The 19678-nt window shown below is 35.2% G+C and overlaps 1 protein-coding gene across 5 annotated transcripts in view; it reads right to left on the reverse strand.

The window, feature by feature from the left end:
• Nucleotides 1–712: 712 nt before the first annotated feature.
• The window catches only part of EPHA7 (EPH receptor A7), a 162835-nt gene continuing 143869 nt past the window's right edge, over nt 713–19678 (reverse strand). For 3 of the 5 annotated variants that reach the window (XM_082757669.1, XM_082757668.1, XM_082757666.1), the window contains 3 exons: nt 15784–15977; nt 14491–14646; nt 11252–13312 (listed from right to left, as the gene is read on the reverse strand). In XM_082757669.1, the coding sequence (XP_082613795.1) occupies nt 13198–13312; nt 14491–14646; nt 15784–15977 (465 nt within the window). In that variant the 3' untranslated portion in view covers nt 11252–13197. Of the gene's footprint in view, nt 1103–11251; nt 13313–14490; nt 14647–15783; nt 15978–19678 lie in introns of those variants that run through there. The other 2 variants (XM_082757665.1, XM_082757667.1) reach the window with 2 other exon arrangements.

Here is a 19678-nt window from a genome sequence, read left to right on the forward strand (position 1 = left end):
ACATTCTGAAAATGCCAATTTTCCAGTTTATTTTGAAAAAGTGTTAATACTTTTTTGGAGACAAAAAGAGCCAATTCAGCATAATTAAAATTATTTCCAATGTTATATTTTTTCATTGAAAGTTATAATTTATTTATTTTTATTATTTTCAATGAGCATTTCCCTTCCTTTCTTTCTTTCTTTTTTTTTTTTTTTATACTGAAACAATTATTTTCAACTCTAAGAAAAATGTCTCTGATATTTTTCTTCTATGTTCCTATTTCACTGTAAATGTTATGATTTCTGCTTCTTTGTGATCTAGAATGAAGGACATTTCAAAATGTCCTGGACTGGTTAAATTATTAAAATCTGCTTCTTAGCAAGACCTATTTGTAAGTAGTGGCAAAGATTCACATTGATTTATGTTAATGAAAAAGACTAACTCTGCCACTTGCATCATCAGTAAATCTATACCATCCTGATTTAAACTTCTTCCTCAGCAGTACTTTTGCAAATGTTTGATTTAGCTGCTTCTCCTTCTCCTTTGCTCTTCTATATGGCTATTTGGTGTATAAGAGGGGAGCTAAAAAGATGGGGAAGCAGGGTTATATTAGTGTGAGGAGCTTCCAGGGCAGGCTTCCAGGGCAGCTTTGCCGGCTCTTCTCTCCCTAGCAGCATCGCCTTGTCCTGCTTCGCCATCCTGAAATCATCATGCTCTTCAGATGTAGTCTTTCATTCTTGGCATTAGTCATAATCATCAGTTTGTCAGGTGTGTGTTCTGGCCTCTCCCATACACCTCTGTTTACTCTTCCTCCTGTTGCCAGTCTGTTCCTCCCTTCTTCTCCATTCCTTTCCATGCTTCTTTTCTACATTTCCATCCTCTAATCCCAACTATAGTCCTTATGTGCTTTAAAAAAATGCCTCATAGCGTTCACTGTGCCTCCAAACCAATCTCATGATTTTATGGTTATAACTCTTGTTTTTGTTATAACTCTTGTTTTGCTTCCCCTTTCTGCTTCCTTTGTCTCCTGCCATTATGTCATTTCTATTCAGGCTGTCATCTCTTCTGGAAAGGGATTTTTCTTGTTCTCTGTTTTGCAAAGCACCTGGCATGTTTTTGATTCTGTCAAACAAACAATAACAACAGATATAAAATTGGCAGTGCAGCAGAATCCTGATATCAGGAAGTAATAGAGGCAAATTATACTATCATTGTCATCTCCATGTATACACCATTACTTGACAAAAAATATTGTTGATTCACTAGGTAAACATCAATAAACCCAAAGACTCCCAAGCAAACAACTCTACCATGAAGGAAATGTAGTTGTGTTTCACATTTTTCTTAATGAGCCAGGTTATAATTGACAATTGTATTTAAAATAAAGGAGGTAAATTAATGAGGTGCCGTGTTTTTTGTTTGTTTGTTTGTTTGTTTGGATGGGTGTTTGGGTATTAGGGACAGGGAGAAGATGTTGATAATTCTTTAATACAGAGAAGCAAGAAAAGGGTGGAACGGCTGTGTTAATTCAGTTTAAACTATACTTAATTAAAAAAAAAAAAAAGATACATATGAACTATAAACTAATATAAACATATAAACTAATCAGGTAGAATCTTCTTTAGCCTGATATTATCAGTATTATTGAAGAATCTTACAAAATACTTTGACTTTTCTTAGTCATTACATGATATTAGGCACCCCAAGGCAATGTTAAGCAAAAGCCTAAAAAAAAATAATAAAAAAAATAAAATAAGTTTTTAAAAAAACTTTTAATGGCAGATTGGCCATATGGAATCTCTAAGGAAATATAGTTTTAGAACTACTAGATTTAGGCCAGGATTTTAAAAATATATGTATATATTATAAATATGGTTAGCAACCTCTTGGCTAAATTATTTGAAAATTCCTGAGAGAAAAGCAATCTATTACAGACTTTGAGACAAGTCAATGTAGTACTAATACTAAAGAAAAATAAACCAGCAGAGGAATGTCCCCCTACCATACCAACCAATATTCTTACAGTTGATTCCAAAGCAGTGTATGTTATTCTGGCACACAGATTAGATTATTTAACAGTGTGAATCAAAGGGGAGATACTTATTCAGAAAAAGAACACTATTAATACTTTATAGCATGCCATACATCTCTGTCACCAGACTGGACAAAATGGCAGCAGATGTTTTATGATAAGCTGAGAAGAGGATCTGACAATATTAATAGCCATAATACTTGAGTTTTAGGGAAAAAAAATGGGTAGAGGAAGCAATCTGATGGAGTGACATAACGTTTCTTCATCTCTAGTGTAGTGTAATTTTGCATGAGGGAAGGAATCAACTAAGCTACGCCTCACTTCTATTAGTTTTTATTTGCACCTGCCCTTTGAAACCTTAGTAATTCATGGAATGCATGAGAAAAGAAAGCAGCAAGAGAGAACTCTGAGAATAAATTCCTTCCAAAAAGAATACTTTTTTTTTGACTCATTTTTTTTATTATTTAGAAGGCAAGTATGTCTTTGAATTAGTAAAAATGATTGACATGTGAATTTATGCAAAGCTAAAGGCAACTGTTAGTCAGAGATACCTCTTAGATATATAGGTATTTAAAACCTCAGGGTATATTTTATTTGCAATGCCTCTACTGACTTTTTTTGGTCAGCACCAAGATGAAGGCCTTTTGATCAAGAAATTCATGGTATAGTGTGTGTATACCCTGGACACTGGCATGGCTTTACTTTGGGCTGCATGTATCTTGTTGTCACTGCCAATTACTGCCTTTTATAGAGCAGAGACCAAGTGCAAGCTAACAGGTATGAAACATCAACAAATGGGACAAGAGTGTCCCTGTGTGACACATGATAAATCAATTTGATTATTTCTTTGCATCTGTATGACCTAGCTATTCATTATCAATGCTTCATGTCAGGCTGCCCTGATGCTCAATGTCATTCCAGGCCTATATCTTTGGGAAGAAATAGAAACCTGAAATGGACGTTCAAGAAACTGAAGGACAAAGAGAGTGGCTAAGCTGTCTATACAAGATATGCTGAAATGAGGACAGGGCTTCACTTCCTGTTTCGGTCAGCTGTGTGGTCAAAAGTAATACTCATTTATCCAGGTTCTGCATACCAAGGCCATACATGTATTCAATAATGGAACAAAAAGAGCACATGCATAAGCTACCAGCCACACCCTAACTCCACAGAAAGGAAAGTCAGTGTGAACTAGTACTCAGCACACTTAAGGGGGTCCTGGGTATGCCAGCATGCATCCCAGCAGTAAATCTGTTTGTGCTCTGATGAACATTTTTCAGGGATTCATAACCTCAAACCTTCTCTAAAAGTAGATGTCTAAATTCATCCTTTCAACAGAAAACACATTACAAAATATCAAAGAGATAATAAATATTTTATCTAATAATTGAGAAATGGCAGAATGATGTGGGAAAGCCCAGATTCACTGCAGTACCTACAAACCAAGATATTAGCTCTTCTGGAGCATGGCAGGCCACTCAACCTCTTGCATGAAAAAAGTCGAATTTACTTAAAACATAAGGCTCCTTGTTCCCAGAGAAGTGGCCTAAACACCAATTTCAGAATAAGAGGGAAGGTATTTATGTGGTTAATGAAGGGAAGAAAGTGCAGGAAAGAACTGTGGAGATAAAGCCTGCCTGTGGAGCATCTTGCTAAGCCTGATAAACCTTTTTCCAGGCAGCAGATGCAGCTCAAAGTGCTTGGCTGTATGTGCATATCTACAGACACTCACCCTTCCCACATGTTGCCTTTCTCTTATCTTCCCAAAGCCCAAAGCTATAGGGTCAGTTTTAGACTTACTTTGCCTTTCTGTGTAAAACAACTGTGTAAAATTTCTCTGTGTCCTCAGAAAAGGAGTAGGCCGTTTCTCAAATCACAAAAAATAATGAGTCTTCCTGAAAACAGAGGTAAAAGGATGCCAGATAAGAGTTACATTTATATCGGCTATGTATCCTGAACTGTGTGTAGTTACAATTCATCTGTTAATAAGCATGAAGGGAGTCAGTCTGTCCTGTTGGTTTGGCTGTTGTGGTAAACAAGGATAGAAAGTGAATTTAATAAACGCCAGACATCACCTCTCTGAGATATCTCCATACTTTTAAGAAATGGCTTTTACCAATTTACATCATATTCACGTGCTCACCAGTACTCACTGACCTTAGCTAACAAGGACTTCAATCACCTAATGTCATTAAATAGGAAAACAACAACAATACAATAAACTTGTGGTCTAATCTCTACCAAACACAATATTCTGCTCTGCAAATGTATGCCATAAGAGCTCTGTGACAAACATGCAGATGTTTGCTAAGATACATGCTTTCTGTTTTGATATCTAAAGTGAAGCACCATCAATCAAGCACATCAAGTCTGTCTTCATAAGCTTTTTTTTTTTTTTTTTTCCCAAAAAAAATATTAAGCAAATTTCCCATGCTGAAAATGGGTAGTATTTCTAGGAAATACTTCCAAGTTAGAAACGTAATTATAGTGTAAACCATATTTTTTCTTTAGCAAATAATTCAAAAGCAGGTAACACAGGTAAAATATTAATTTCCATTTGACTTTCTGTATGAGTTTCATTAATTCATAAAGAAGTCCTCATCTCTCCTCCCCCCTACTCTGAAACAGTCCCCTTGCTAGGTGGTCTGATTTGTCTCATTCAGCTCCCTCCACACTTAGACTGTTCTATCAATGTGAAGATTTGGATATTATTTTACTCCATTAGCTTATATCGTTGGTGTTCCTGGGCAGTTCACTCATAAGCCTGGCTGATTCACCTCTTCTGTATACCTCCCAACCCCCTGCCACTTTTTTAGTTTTGTTTTGACCAACAGTATTGACTTCTGCATTTAGAATGTGGCATTGATCTCCCCAACCCATAGATTTTTGGTCACAGAAAGAGATGTAGGGAGCCTAGCAGCAGTACCAAACATGCCCACAGCTTGTAGTTGCTTTAAAGAGGGATAGCATGACAGGAAAGAGTACAGAAAACCTGCACACTCAATTCTGGAAAATTATCTAACAGCATTTATCTTCACTGGGGTACTAAATGTCCATTCCTCACTGCCCACTTCCACTCATCCCCCAGTGAAGCGTGGGTGCTGCTAGGTGTTAATGACTCAGACGGGAAGAGTTGGAAGTAGAGCATACTTCAAAATTAGTTTCCCTCTTCATGGCTGGGAAAATAATCCTCAAAATTCAGAGACATCTCTGCACAAGGCAACAAGTATGGAGACTTGGAAAGGGGTTTCAGTACTGTGATACAAGAAGATATCATCCTGAGGACTGGAATGCATACCACTATGCTAAGCAAGGAATGTGATGAGATAGGAAAAATACAGACTGAGGTTTGCAACAGACAGCACACAGTCTGTCTGGGATAGTTTTGCCAAACATCAAAAAGGATTTGTATTTGCACAAGTTTAGGGAACTTAGGCATTGAAACAATTATTTCAATTATTTCTCTTAAAAAGAGCACTACAAATAAATACCTGAAAGATTTTAAAATTTATTTATTTATTTATTTATTTTTTTACTTATTTATTCCTCCAAACTCCTACCTTTGGCAGTGGATGAGCTGAAGTATGCAGGGAAATTATATAATAAGGTGTATCCTTTATCTCCAGAATAGCATTGAATTAGTTGTCCAATTATAATACTGAGGCCCAGCAATATAAAGAAGAATCTTCATTAAGAATCCCCTTCCATGCCTTGTTGACCCAGTTTCTTCCCGTAGGTAGGCAAATGAATTGCATTTAAACCTAACACTGTCTTTGCATCTTCTCCAGCATCCTGTGGTGGTACAAACACTGTCAACTAGGGAAGAAGATACTTTTATTTTGTGTAGGGTAATATAAGGGAGAACTTAAGGGGTACTCGATTAAAAGAGACAGTAGAGGGTCGTGGGATGAGGCAGGCTAAGGACAAGGGGTCTACATGGCAAAGATCCTGGAAGAGAAATATAAAGACTGCCCAAAGTCACCCACAGGTCCATCACCTTTTTTCAGCCCCTCTTTTTCCACACAAGGAGCCCCATCACCCCAACCAATCTTCTAATGCCTTGACCATCTTATTCTTTCACTGACCTGATGTGGAAGCATTGCTGTTGCCAAGGTCAAACTCAATAAATGAAAGAGAAATCTTGGTCTAATTCTGTTACAGAATTAGTTTATTATTTTTTTTTTTCTTTTCTTAAGGACTTGTACATTCTGCATTTGTGGTCTAGTTTCAATGACAGTGACAGAGGACATCTACCCAGAATACTCCATAATTTGGTAGCTTGACTATTTTATGGGGGAAAGCCACACACACAGACTACCCAGTAGTATTATGAAGATAGACCCAGCTCTTTCTGAACACAACCCTAGCCACTATCTAAAGACCATCATTTCCGGTCGTCAGGAGGTATCTGGATGCATTTTCTAAGTTTATTCAATGAAAATCAGATTTCTCATGATTTTTACTATGTGCAACCTCAATGGGAGAACACGTTTATTTTTTTGTAACTATGACTGAAAAGAACGCTCTGGAGAGAATCTGAGATTGCTGAACCTTCTATTCTCAAACTACACATACATTCTTGTTATAAGATGGTTGGTCCCTGAGGAAAGAAAATTGAAATATTTTCCAGCAAACATCTTAAAAAATAGACATGTAACCCTTCAGGAAGCCAGTGGAAACTGGCATAGTAAGACAGGTTGAATGATAGTGAAGAAATTGCCTGAACAATGTCTCTACAGACATGAGATGTGAGAGATCAAGGTATATAAAGTCTTCAGTCTGGCCTCTTTTCAAGCAAATTTTTGATGCCCTATTAAAACAAATGGATGATTTTTCCTCTCAGTGAGACTGCATCTTTGGAGCAAGATGTTTGTTTCTTAATACATGAGATAAACTCATGCATTTCATGATAATTCTAAGGAAATAATTAGAAAATAATTGATATTGCACTTGATCAACCTTACTGACTCCTCAGTATTTTATTTATTTATTTATTTTTTTATTTTTTTCCTTTGGCAGAAAATAGGAAAGATTTAGTTAAGGACTTGGGGCTTTATGTTCTCTGGTTTATAACTGGTTTTAAATAGCTCAGAGTCCAGAAACTCTAATATCACCAGCTTACATAAATCTTTGGATTTAAGCATTTAGTGTGTTTTTCAGTGCTGGCCATATTACAATTCATCAGATGAACTCTAAGTTGTAGTTTTTCATTATTGGTATTAATTATTATTAGCAGCACAGTTCTACAATTCATTATTTGGTTCAATTAAATACAGAAGCTTTGATCCGTGGATGAATAGTTTTCCTGTTCCTGATTTAGCTATTCTGGCACTAGGAATTATGTCTTGTTTTGTCCAAGATTCATTTGGCTGGCTATACAAGTTTCGCTTGGTTGTATCTCATCTTTTTTCATAGGCTATCAAGACATCAACTATTTTTTGACTTGTGGTTCTTTTTTTGGGCACTAATCAGACAATAATTTCACCCAATTTTATAGTATCAGCGCTAAAATCTGCTGTCATTACCCTAGATTTAAAGAAAACTATTCTAAAACATACTGAGAGTAAATATCATCATTTTATGTTTTATTTACAGGCTTTTAATGTAAATTTCTCCTTTCATGTCTCTTTCAAGTCTGCTTGAATGAGCTACATATTACCAGTTGCTTTCCCATCTGTCTCAATTTAGTCTCTTTGACAAATTCCAATCTGGCCTGAGGAAAAATCAGAATACTGAAACCACTCCACCCTAGATTATTAGGTATATTTTATTAACAGCATCTCTTTACTTAAACAAAAATCTCAGCACTCCTCAACTCCGTTTCCATCATGTCTTACAGAACCCTACAGTTTAGACATGCTGAATGGCTTCACAGCTTTCTCTTCCCATTCACTCCAGTCTTCTGACTTTTCACCAAGAACAAAAGTGAACATAGCATTTTCCTCTTAAGCCTTTAACCTTTCATAATCTCATTGGAAATAATATACAGCATATAAACTCTAAATTATTCCTGTCATCTTTCATAATCTTGCTGGACATAACCTACATGGTGTCTACAGCATATAAACACCAAATGGTTCCTTTCACTCCCAAACTGCTTGAACCTTTCCCATCCTCAATGTGTGTTCAGAATTCTATGGATATTGTAGACACACTAATTTTGTCCCTTGGGTTGTCTCAATAGGCTTTACTCTAAATGTGTGTTGATTATCTTAACTTAAAAATCTTGCAAAACCTAACCCAGAAAAGTTTTTAAAATAAATAAATAAAATATTTGTATTCTTCCCCCTCCACCCTTCCCCACCTCATCCTTTTTGCAGGAAATTTAACTAATTACAGGACCGCCTATTGACAAGTAAACAGAAGGCTGCACTATGAAAATAATAAAGATCACTTTTTAAAAACAATTGTTGGATAGGTTGAACTTTTGAGCATTTTTTTTTGAATCTCAAATTAATCATCTTGAATTCCATTCAAAGTTGGTCGGGAAAAAATAATAGTCATTTCTACATATTAGTAAATTCATATTTTACAATCCTAACAGGTCCTGCATAAATCCCATTTTGATCCCCTCAGCTATCTAAAAATCACTGTTCCAACTGTCTGAATAGTCCTGCAGCACCAGCTGTCATAATTACTGTTAGGCAAGAATTTTTATTTTACTTTTCTTAACCATTCTATCTGGGAACTTCCAGAAACAGCACAAATGATAGTTGTCCAAAATCAACAAAACAAAACAAAACAAAACCCCACCACCAAACAAATGTTGAACAAGTCATTATATAACTGTATGCAGGGATATAATGAATTATGGATGTAAATGTTAGCTCCAATATTATACATATATATATATATGAAGGTGGAATGACCCTTTTTGACTGAGTTGACCTTCATGCTTCCCACACAACCAGTGGACTGCTTCATGTCAATACTCGGCAACAGAGTGCCAGCTGAACCTGTAACTGTGTCTCAGTATCACTTGGCATTATGGCTGTAGTGACACAATCACTATCTTGGTAGTAACCCAAAAATGACAGAATTTAAATCATTCTTAAAATTGCTACATACGAATTATTTAGAAAGTTAAGGACAAATTATTATTTTTATTTCAACTACTAACCCATAAATGTAAAAAAATACCACCAACAAAACAAAAATAGACCGCTTCATCCCCCACATTAAAGCAATAGTTTTTGAAACATTCAAAACAGTGGAAACTATTTACCGTATATTACTATCAGTGGAGAAAAGCAAATTTAATTTAAAATAATTTTTCAGACTCCCTCAGTGGATGCCAGATGACTCCAGTTTAAACAAATATTAAAAACTCATTTTAAATGGAGAATAATACAGACAGAGCTCAATTATTGAGATATTAAGGGCAACATTCAATTTTAGACACATTTAAGCATCTTTGCCTCCTGGAGATTTTTACATGACAAGGCTTTAGATAAACATGGTTTTGCAAACAGCAACCATCATATCTGATCACATAACCTCTGGACTGAAGCAGTATGTCAGCAAATATTTCTGATTATTTAAAATATTCAATAACTGTAATTTACTAGGCAGGTCTTCCTCAGAACAATCACAAAATGTATCAAGAATTAATACCCATATACAAAAAGCATTTAGATGATCTGTTACAAAACCGTGAAGGAAAAAAAAAAAAAAAAAGCCAGACACACACACACACACACAAAATAATAACAACAAAACCTCTCTTTGTGATAAAGCCCAGTTTAAATACATTCTGGGATGTACCAGTAGTGGAAGAGCTGTCTTTCTATGACACTCAGCTTGGGGGGAACTGTAGCAGCCAAGAACATATAGAATAGGAATCATCTGGTTTTAAATATCTAGACATCAGATGCCTAAACTAAGCTAATCATCTGGGTTCCCTCTACAGGTAATGGAGATAAGTATTCCCAGAGGGAGATTCATTCTGCTTGTTTTAGGCATCTCTCTTTTAGGTGCTTTAGATACTTGCTGTAGATGGATAAAGTCAAGAAAGATTAACCTCACTGACAGCCTGATATTGTTTTCTTTTTAGTGTTGCATAATTCCTAAGTTCAATGGAATTAAGCTCATTTCTTTCCAAAATGGAGCTCATTTCTTTGTTACATCATTTAGCTTTTAATTCCTTCTCCCAACTCTTTCTTCAGTTCCTCTCATGAACACCAACTTTCTCTGGCACTTTTTTTTTGTTACATTGGATTATGTTTTTCTGGAATCTGGAGAACTAAAACCAACATCAATGTTACTGCTCTACCAAATATAAATCATGCATGTGCTCTAAACTGCAGTAATGTTCTGAATAGATAGATACAATAGGGATATTGGTATTGATTGTGCTTTCTTTTCTACTCTACCACTTTCAAATGTGTAAGAAACTGTGGCAACATTAAGGCAATCAAGGTATATAGATGAATGATAAAATATATTTACTATTCAAAGAAGATGGCTTAAATCAAACAAGGAAAAATAAGGAAGAAATAACATTAGGGCTCTCACTTTTACATGTGTGAGCCTAGGTCACCACACATGCTTTGAGGCCTCTGTGCTTCAGAACATTGAGCAGGTCCTCAAGGTGAAGCCTGGCCTCAACTCTGTTGCATTTAGGGCCTGTGGGTTCTCAGCAATACCAGCATTGCTGTATTGTACCTGGAATCGCCAAGCCCTTAGGAACAATAGCCAAAGTTTGTAAGGAAGCAGATGTCTGAACATAGACTCCTAAATTCATAGTTAGGTGCCTAAAGCAGCAGCAAAACTGACAAGCACCCTGTGGAGTTGCTCACAGATGCTCACCCCAGTAGTGAGGCACTTAGCATTAGTTATAACACAAAATGGATGCTTATTAATTACTAGTGTTCCAATGGCTACTGGAAGTATGTTAGCTGAGTGCTTGCATGCACTAATTTCAATGTTGGGTGTGCAGTCTACTCTGCATCTCATTTCTATAGCATTTTTGAAAATTAATTTTAATAGCTAAAAAACATCTTGAGCCACATACAGAAAATAACTCAATTTCTACTGACTGACAATCTAATATGAAATAAGAATAATCACCTTATTTTCTTACTCTGCCCAAATCCAGGCAATAAATTAGGCTTCTCAGCATGACTGTAAAGTGCTGTGAATTGTATAAACAATCATATATGGACACTGAAAAATAACCCTTATGCACATTGCATTATAGTTCCAAAAATATATTTACAGTCTATTACAAAGATTACAAATGGAAGTGTCAATGTAACGGGATTATGCTAATTAAAAGCTTTTTACAGATTTTGTTCAACAAAGGTGGGGGGACAAAAATTGGTGTAACCAAACTGTTTTTTCTAATAAAACAAATAAATAAAATGACAAATATAACTGTACAGTGATCTAAAAAGCGGTTCAAAAAAGGAGGGGGGAAAATGATGTGTTTAAGTTTTTGATAACTATCTTTGGTCCTAAATGTGGGAAAACACATTATGTATCACTGAATATATATGTTTGTTTGTGATGCTCTGCAAGTAAAATAGAAAAATATAGTGCATTTTCAATGTATTCAGAGCTCACTACACTTAAATGTGTGTACAAACCAAGACAGTATAAATAAAATTTACAAGTTTTACAAACGAACATTTACAGGGTTTTTCTTTTGTTTTTATTTTTTTTTGTGTGGATGCCCACATTATCCAACAAGTCCAATTTATGACTGATCCCTGGGATCTTTCTCTATCAAAATCAATAGAAGCAGCCCAATTCTCTTTGGAAGTACAGCATTTCACTGTTGGGGTAGTTCACAATTTTCAAAAATTTTTAAAGCATTTCTCTCTGCTTCATATACATTCCTGCAATATCTGTAAAGACATGCTTTGTTATTGCTTATGGTTAATCTAACAAAATACATATATAAGTAAATGGCATACAAAGATATTCCATTGAGCAAATACTCTTGCATCTGTGTTCCTGATGAATGACTGTTGTGTCTGTGTGAGCACACGCATATTTGTTCAGAGCAGCAAAAGCCTGTAAAAAACATGAAAATTCTGAACTGCCCCTTGCTTCATGCTCTATGATTCTAATATAAAATCTCTGTCCTTATTCTCACAGTTGGACTGAATTCAACTTAAACTAATATAAAATATATGCCAGCTATTTCTTTCAATTTGCTAATGCAGAGCATTGAAGAAAAATGTGATGTGCTCAGATTACATGGTTTAGGTAACACTGGAGAACTGCATCCATGTTCTGAGACACTCCTACAATCACTTGTCCATTCAACGTAGTGCCTCAGCAGGTTTACAGTTGTACATCTACATCTTAGAATATATTTCACTTTAACTCTAGTCCATTAAAATCATCTTGCAAACAATTTGCTAAAAGTGCCTAGAACTACTTAGGGGTCATTATTGCTTTTCTTTATTTTTATTTTTTTATATATATTTTTTTTGTCTTTTATTTTCTTTTAAAAGATAGTATATGTGTAACCTTAAAAAATTCTGTAAAAAATATCAGAGCTCTTGGCAACTTGCATTTTCCTGACTCCCTGCCAATTAGCTAGCCATGTCAATACGGTGTTGATTTAACAAAAGTAAATGGCACAAAAGGATACCAAAGTTTGGACAGATATACATTGCTTGGTCATGCTTCTTAAATATCTATGAATTCAAATAATCCTTCAGAGGTACCCAGTGTAGTAATGTGTCATAGAATTAGCACTAAAAAGGTCCAAAGATATAAACATCATACTAAAAGAAAGTCTTTATGAAGAATAAACACAAATGATTAAAAAAAAGATTCAGAAATCACAGATTTAAGGAAAATATTTTGTTGAATTCAACAATATCATGATTTTATCTGACAAATATATTCTTTTTTAAATTTTTATGTACATTTAAAAAGTCTATTAGATAAAAAGGAGGTTAGAGAGCTCAAGGTGTTTGTATGTTTATTCAGGTAGTACTTTGTTTATTGTCACTGCTGTTTTCCTTGCCACCACTGGTGGATCCTAATTCCCTTTTCATAAATTCTGGTGGCACTTAGGAGTTCAAGTCTGTAGGTGCTTCTTGTAGCTCTTCTATTCACTGCAGGAAGGACCCAGGAAATCAAGTGTCTTCTAGTAGCACTTCATATATACTGAAGGCCAGTGCTGTTCTCTCAGTCTGTCACCTCCCTCATAAGGGAGAAATGTCTATCACACTTGGATGCCAGTGCCGTGTAAATGTAGCATTTGTGCTCTCATAGTCTGAATGCTGCTCATGATTTTCTTTTGATGACCAACCAACGTGATCCCTAAACTCATCACATCCCTGGGGAAGATAAATGCGTACATTGTTAATTTTTCAACTTAGATTCCTACTGTATGGTAATCAACTGTGAGTTAAAGCTACATAGTGGTCAGGGCTATACAGGAATCTCAGCTCAGTACTGTGAAGTCCATAAAGACCCTCAGTGAGGACTGTAATTACATGGCATGTGTCATGTAATTACACTGCATTGTGTCTCCACATCTGAGAAGGAGTACACTGTATTATACTATGATAATCTTTTATTGTGGCTTTTAAGGATGCCCAGAGGAAGAGACGCTTCTCTTATAAAATACTTAGGGAGGCTTTCAAGATTAAGTTAGGTATAAATAAAATATTTGGGGGATTACATTCTGCTTCCTAAAGAGATGCCTAAAGAAAGTCTTTGCATATTGACCCATATCCATCATGCAAATGAAAGAGAACCATCTGTTTTGATTCCACCACTACTAGAGCTACTACCTGCCAGAAGTTTTTGGGCTCTGTTAACAGTTCCCAAGCTATTGGCTGAGACCCCCAGTGATACTAAGCAGATAAGAGTGGGGCTGCAAGCCTGAGAATATTGTTTCAAAGGTTTTTTTTTTTTTTTTTTTTTTTTTTTTTCTTTGTATATAAAAAATCCACTGCTCTGTAACAGGAATTACAAGTGTTTGGCAACTACCAGGATAAGAACTTTGTTTTCAGGGTGCCAAGAAGACCTTCTTAAGATAGCAGTGCCAATACTGGCCATGATTGCCTTCAGAAAATTCTTTTGCTTCTATAGACTTTCATCCCAATGCAAAGTCACTTCTTGCAGGGCACAGACAGACCCCAGCCAATTAGAAGAAAGCTCTACATCTTCCTAGCACACATATAGAAAAAGGTACCAATTAGGTAGTGGAAACAAAGAGGTTATTTTCCTATACATACTTACTCCGAAATGGGCTACATTCTCCCTCAAATTCTAGCCCCTTGTTATTATTGGTCTCAAAATCAGGGAAAAATGTGTTGCCACACATAGGTAGTAGGGTAGGTTGCCTTTTCAAGGATGCTGTAATATAACATCATGAATTGCTAAACCTGCTGGCTTAACCCCAAGTACCATGTTTGTACTTAGGGTAAAGTTTTGGAGTTGAACATTGTGTATTAGTTCACCTAGAAGTTCCCTAAACACAAGTTAAACATGCCCAGTACTAACTTACTCAATAGTCATCCTGGCAACTGATTCAAGAGAGTTGTAGCCTGCTGCTGTGAAATTATCCTTATATCTTTCCATCTTAATAGCTTGTAACCATTCGCCTACGGAGCAGAAAGTGGTAAAATCGGGAGTGTTCTGGTCCAGAAGAGGGCTAATTGGTCTACAGAGAAGGAAAAAGGAAAGTAAGTTGTTTCCAAAGAGAGTAAAACATCAGGGAATATTTAGCAAGGTAAGAGTTAAATAAGTTTGGGCTATTAAAAACTTCAAGAGTAGAAAGTTTTAGGCCTTTTTTTTTTTTTTTTTTTTAATACAGTTTAGATTACTCTGTGAATAGTTTTGACTACTCTGTAGCTCACAATACGTGTTTCCTAAGATTATTCACGTAAAAGATGATAGGTCAGAGTGAGCAATATCAGCCTAATGGACTATTTTTACCAACAGAAAATCAACCTTATTATCTAGTGTGACAGCAGCTGCAACTGAAGTTGCTGAATAAAATAAAGATACTACTCTTTAATATTCTTTAATGTAATATTTTTAGAAAATATAGCAGTAGCTATTCCCATTATTGAATTGGATGAGACAAAACAAAGACATGGAAAGAGAAGAGACACAAAGTAAGTTGCTTAAGGTCACACAGCAAATCAGTCAGTAGAAGAACTGGAAGCAGAACACAGGCCAGCTGATTCCCTAGTGCATTGACCTAGCTTGTGATTCAAAAGATTACCGTGATTACATAAATCACCTGAATTTAATAAAGAAATCATAAAAAACTACACAATGAAATACAACAAGATGCAATCATTGAAAGGAAATAAAGCCAAAATACAAATCTAAAAATCCCAAGTTTAGCAATGTCAAAGTATTTTGGCTTAACATGAGTATTATTGTTAATTATTGTTTTTACTGTATCAGTTCCTAGTAGGCAAGGGAAGCATCATATAAAAATACAATAGATGATGATCTTGCCATCAAGACAATTTTAAGAGACAAAGAAAACAAAGACTGCTGGTGGTGAGTGTGGAAAGATTGACAACTAGCTAGTAGCTACTGAGAAGTGTATTAGTTCCACAATATTTACTTTATTTATTTTGGTTATTTTTTATGAAAAGTCCCTTTTGGTCTTGTTCCACACAGTACAAAAGAAAGGTGAATGAAGGAAGGGAAGAAGAGGGAACAGGAAGAAGGAAGAACTGAGAGACACATGTAGTAAGAGTGAACTGGAACCAGCCACCAACCACAACATCCAGAATCCAACACGCACCATCACACAAGAACTCTCTAAAGCTTTTCTTACCTGCTACACGTTCCCAGAGGGGTTTTCAAGCTGTTTGGGTTCCTAATCATTTTGTCCAGAATACCAACTATCTGCTCAAACTTTGGCCTTTCACCACGTTCTTTCTGCCAACAGTCTAGCATCAGCTGGTGTAGTCCTGCTGGGCAATCCATGGGTGCTGGCAAACGATAGCCTTCTTCAATTGCTTTTATAACCTAGTAGTCAACATAGTTAGTCATTTTTCATCAACAGCTTTTTAAGTAATATATTTTGCTATCCAGTGCAAGAAAAGCAAAATAGTAATAAACAAAATAAAATCAACTAAAATTTGCCATCAGCATTGTAAAAATATGAGTCTGTTGTTTTTATACTAGCCTTCATGTCTTCAAATAGTTCCCTGATTTTATCTTTGGGCTTACTAGGCATATGTGCAGAACATAGCTCTATTACATGTACCTAGTCGAGTGAGCAGTGGGGAGCAACAATTAAATTTACCAAGGGAGCAACAGATAGATTGATAAATGGAGTTATTTCATAAAGCATTATTACTTGCCCCAAGGTCTTTATGAGAAAGTGTGGTAGAAGCAACTGACTTGTAAATGGATAGGGATATATGCATGCACGTATAAAATGCAAAAACCCTGAAGATATTATAAAAGGATCCAAGAAAAATATTTAGCAGACAGAAATTTTTATGGGGGAAAAAAAAAAAGTTGTATTCTATGTCTAGCCATGTTACATTAATGATACAGAAGCAAAAATGAGAGTGAAGGAGAGCTGGTTGAATGGTATTTTAATATTTCACCTAAACAGAAAGTTAGATTTAATAAGAGATGCTGCTACATGATTATATGATTAAAAAAGATCACAAATATCTGAACCAAGAATTATATCCACTTGTTGATATCCTTAGCCAAGTCCATTTGGATTTAAGTGAGAAAGAAAAATGGTTAAAGTAAAATCACAGAAAACTGCCGCAAACCTTGGGGGCAGGATAAGAAATCACATCAGGAAGCAATGCAGATAAGAAAAGCTTTTGAAAAGGGGCTAAACCACTGGTCATGGGGGATTTCATGTATACTGACATTGACTGACACAGCATATTAGAATTGCTAAGGAAGGGTGCTTGTTTCTGAAGGGTAGTGCATAGGACTGTGTTCTCCCTCGGTTTTTACAGAATGCAGAAACAGCTTTTCCAGAAGCTGTTCTGGACTTAGTCCTAGGAAACAGAACTGGTATGATACATGAAACTGAATATCCAGGTGAATATCCTTGGTTTAGTGAAAATAATAACCTTAGATGTAAAATATTTCATAGGTTATGTGAGAAAACACAAAAGCAGTGGACTGCAAAGTAGACAGAACAGCAAAGGATACAAAGGATACAAAATGACCTTCAAAAATCTAGCTGAATTCCATGATTGTATCAAAACTTTTTTGAAGAAATGAAATTTGTGAAAAGAAGAGCCATAACCCAGAGGCACAGCACTTTCTGCACATTTGTGTCACAGGATGTCCTTCTGACCTCAGGGAGGTTGCCTCATCTCCCTGTGCCTCAGCTTTCTATCCATAGATTTAGAATAACAATACTGTCCTGCAGCTTAAAAATGGCTGAGAAATATTCAGTTCCTGCAGTAACATCCACACCTTAAAGAATGAGTGTGGTGAGCTTTTAGAGACAGTGAAGTTATCTGTCAGACAGAGTGGGAAAAGAGGATTTCAGCAGAAGGAGAACAGGAAAATTGCAAAAAAGAGTACTATATATGAAAGAAGACATTAAAAGCAAAATGTAAGATATTTTGGATCAGTATTAAAAAGAAAAACAAAATAACAGCACTGCACAATCAAAAGAGGCAGTAAAGTGGAGTAAAACAAAAATAAGCTACAGTGTGCATGGAAAAACTGGTGTGCTTTGAAAAGTCAATCAGAAATTTCTAAGAAAAGTTTTTATACAGGATAAAAGGTTTTAAATACATTGTGCATAGCAACTACTATTTGTTAAAAGTGAAGCAGTTGTTTAAGAAGTCAGAATTCAAAAACAGGAATGAAAAACTAAATAAAACCATGAGCAAATAAAAACCAAATTATTTAAGAAACTTGGAAATAACAGATGATCTAGGTAAGATTTTATTCTAGTGGTGAAAATATGAATGAAATCAGGAACACAACTTTTCCATGCTCACTAAGATTTGGAAAGAAATCTGAGAAAGGTAGGAAACAAGGTGACAATATTTTTAGAAGGCTTTGGAGATATCATGGAATCAGCTTCTTTGATACATGTTCTGAGAAAAGTGAACATGAAGGATGAAACCTGGAAATATATATGAATGAGTTATCTAGAGATGGATGGATGGATGGAATGGCTGTGAATATCCAAAAACTGTAAAAACATTCCAAAATATTGATTAGTACAGTTGTGTGTGAGGAGGGGTTGTTTTTAATTTTTTACAGAACTCAGATAATTTTAAGAATAATAATATGAGTGTCTACTCCACTAAGAAAGGTGGTATTGGTGTTCAAAAATCATCATTCAGAAACATATATATATATATATATGTTTTTGGAATAAGCAAAGCTACAAAGAGAACTCAGCTGGAGTTCTTACTAATAGAATTTATTTATACTATTTACAATTGCCAATATTTGTTTCAAATTCAAATGTAGCTTTTGCCACAAAATAAAAAAATAAAAAAAATAAAAATAAAAAAAAAAAAAGAGAGAGAAAAAAAAAAAAGTACTGTTGAGAATCTGGTATGCTTCTCTCATAATCTGGCTATCTAAGAATGCAAAGTAGATTAGAAGAGCAGGTCTGTAAACTGTATATAGGGGTTGCTAACAAAGATCAGAGAAAACTTTAGAGAATCAGGACATTGTAATGTTTGCTTTGTGGTTATCACACTTCTGTATATATAATAATAATAATAACAATAATAAGGTATAAATTTTAATAATAATAAAGCCAAGAGTCCAGAAATGAAATAACAAACAAACAAACACCACCAACAAAAGCAACAAAAACATGGAAACCTAAAATCTTACTCTATTCTGGAGACCTAATCTTACTATTTTCTGGAGAACTGATCTACATGAACACTAGTAAACTAGTTTACTAGAACTAGTAAACTTTGGAAAATAGTAAAGCACAGAGGTTTGAAGGCACACAGATTAATCTTAAAGAGACACTGCAAAATAAATCTGTATCCTTTATGAATCTAAAACAATAATTTATAGGAAGAGGTGTGGGATTAAAGAAGTGCCATCCAAAGCTGAAAATTTACAGATGCTTCAGATCTGATCTGGTCCATGACTACACCAACATCCACGTTTAGGCAAAATGATGGATTTAAGATTAAAAAAACTGCCTGGGTGTGTATAGAAAATTAGAAGAGACACATTTAGCATTTTCACTTCCAGTTAAATACTCAGACTGATAACCACGGAGGGGAATAAATAAATAACCATATGATTTTTGCATCATGGATTTGTCTGTGCAATTGATAGTATGTGCACAGGTTTTGGGGGGAATATTTTAGGACACAGTAAAAGATCACAGCATGCAAAAATATTTGAATTTATTTTACTCAGCAATTGATGCATCTTTAATCTATGTGTTATTGAAGATATTATATTATGTAAAATGTTAAAAAGATATTAAAGTGCTAGAGATTGTAACAAGCTATTTTATGAGAAAGGTTAATTCATGTGCTTTACTTGCAGCTTTCTATTAAGAGAATACTTTTCAAAATCCATCAAGATGCATGAAGATATTGGAATTTCCCCTTTATTTAAAAGTTTTTCCTTGTTGTTCCCTGAAAGATAGGTAAATTTTGCCTCTTATATTCCTGTCAGATTTCTTCTATATTTGAATCTAGTACAGAAAGAAGGTGTCAAAAGAAATGAAAATCTACTGGGTGCCT

This window comes from Aythya marila (genome assembly GCF_965140915.1).
Source record: "Aythya marila genome assembly, chromosome: 3".
NCBI classification, from domain to species: domain Eukaryota; kingdom Metazoa; phylum Chordata; class Aves; order Anseriformes; family Anatidae; genus Aythya; species Aythya marila.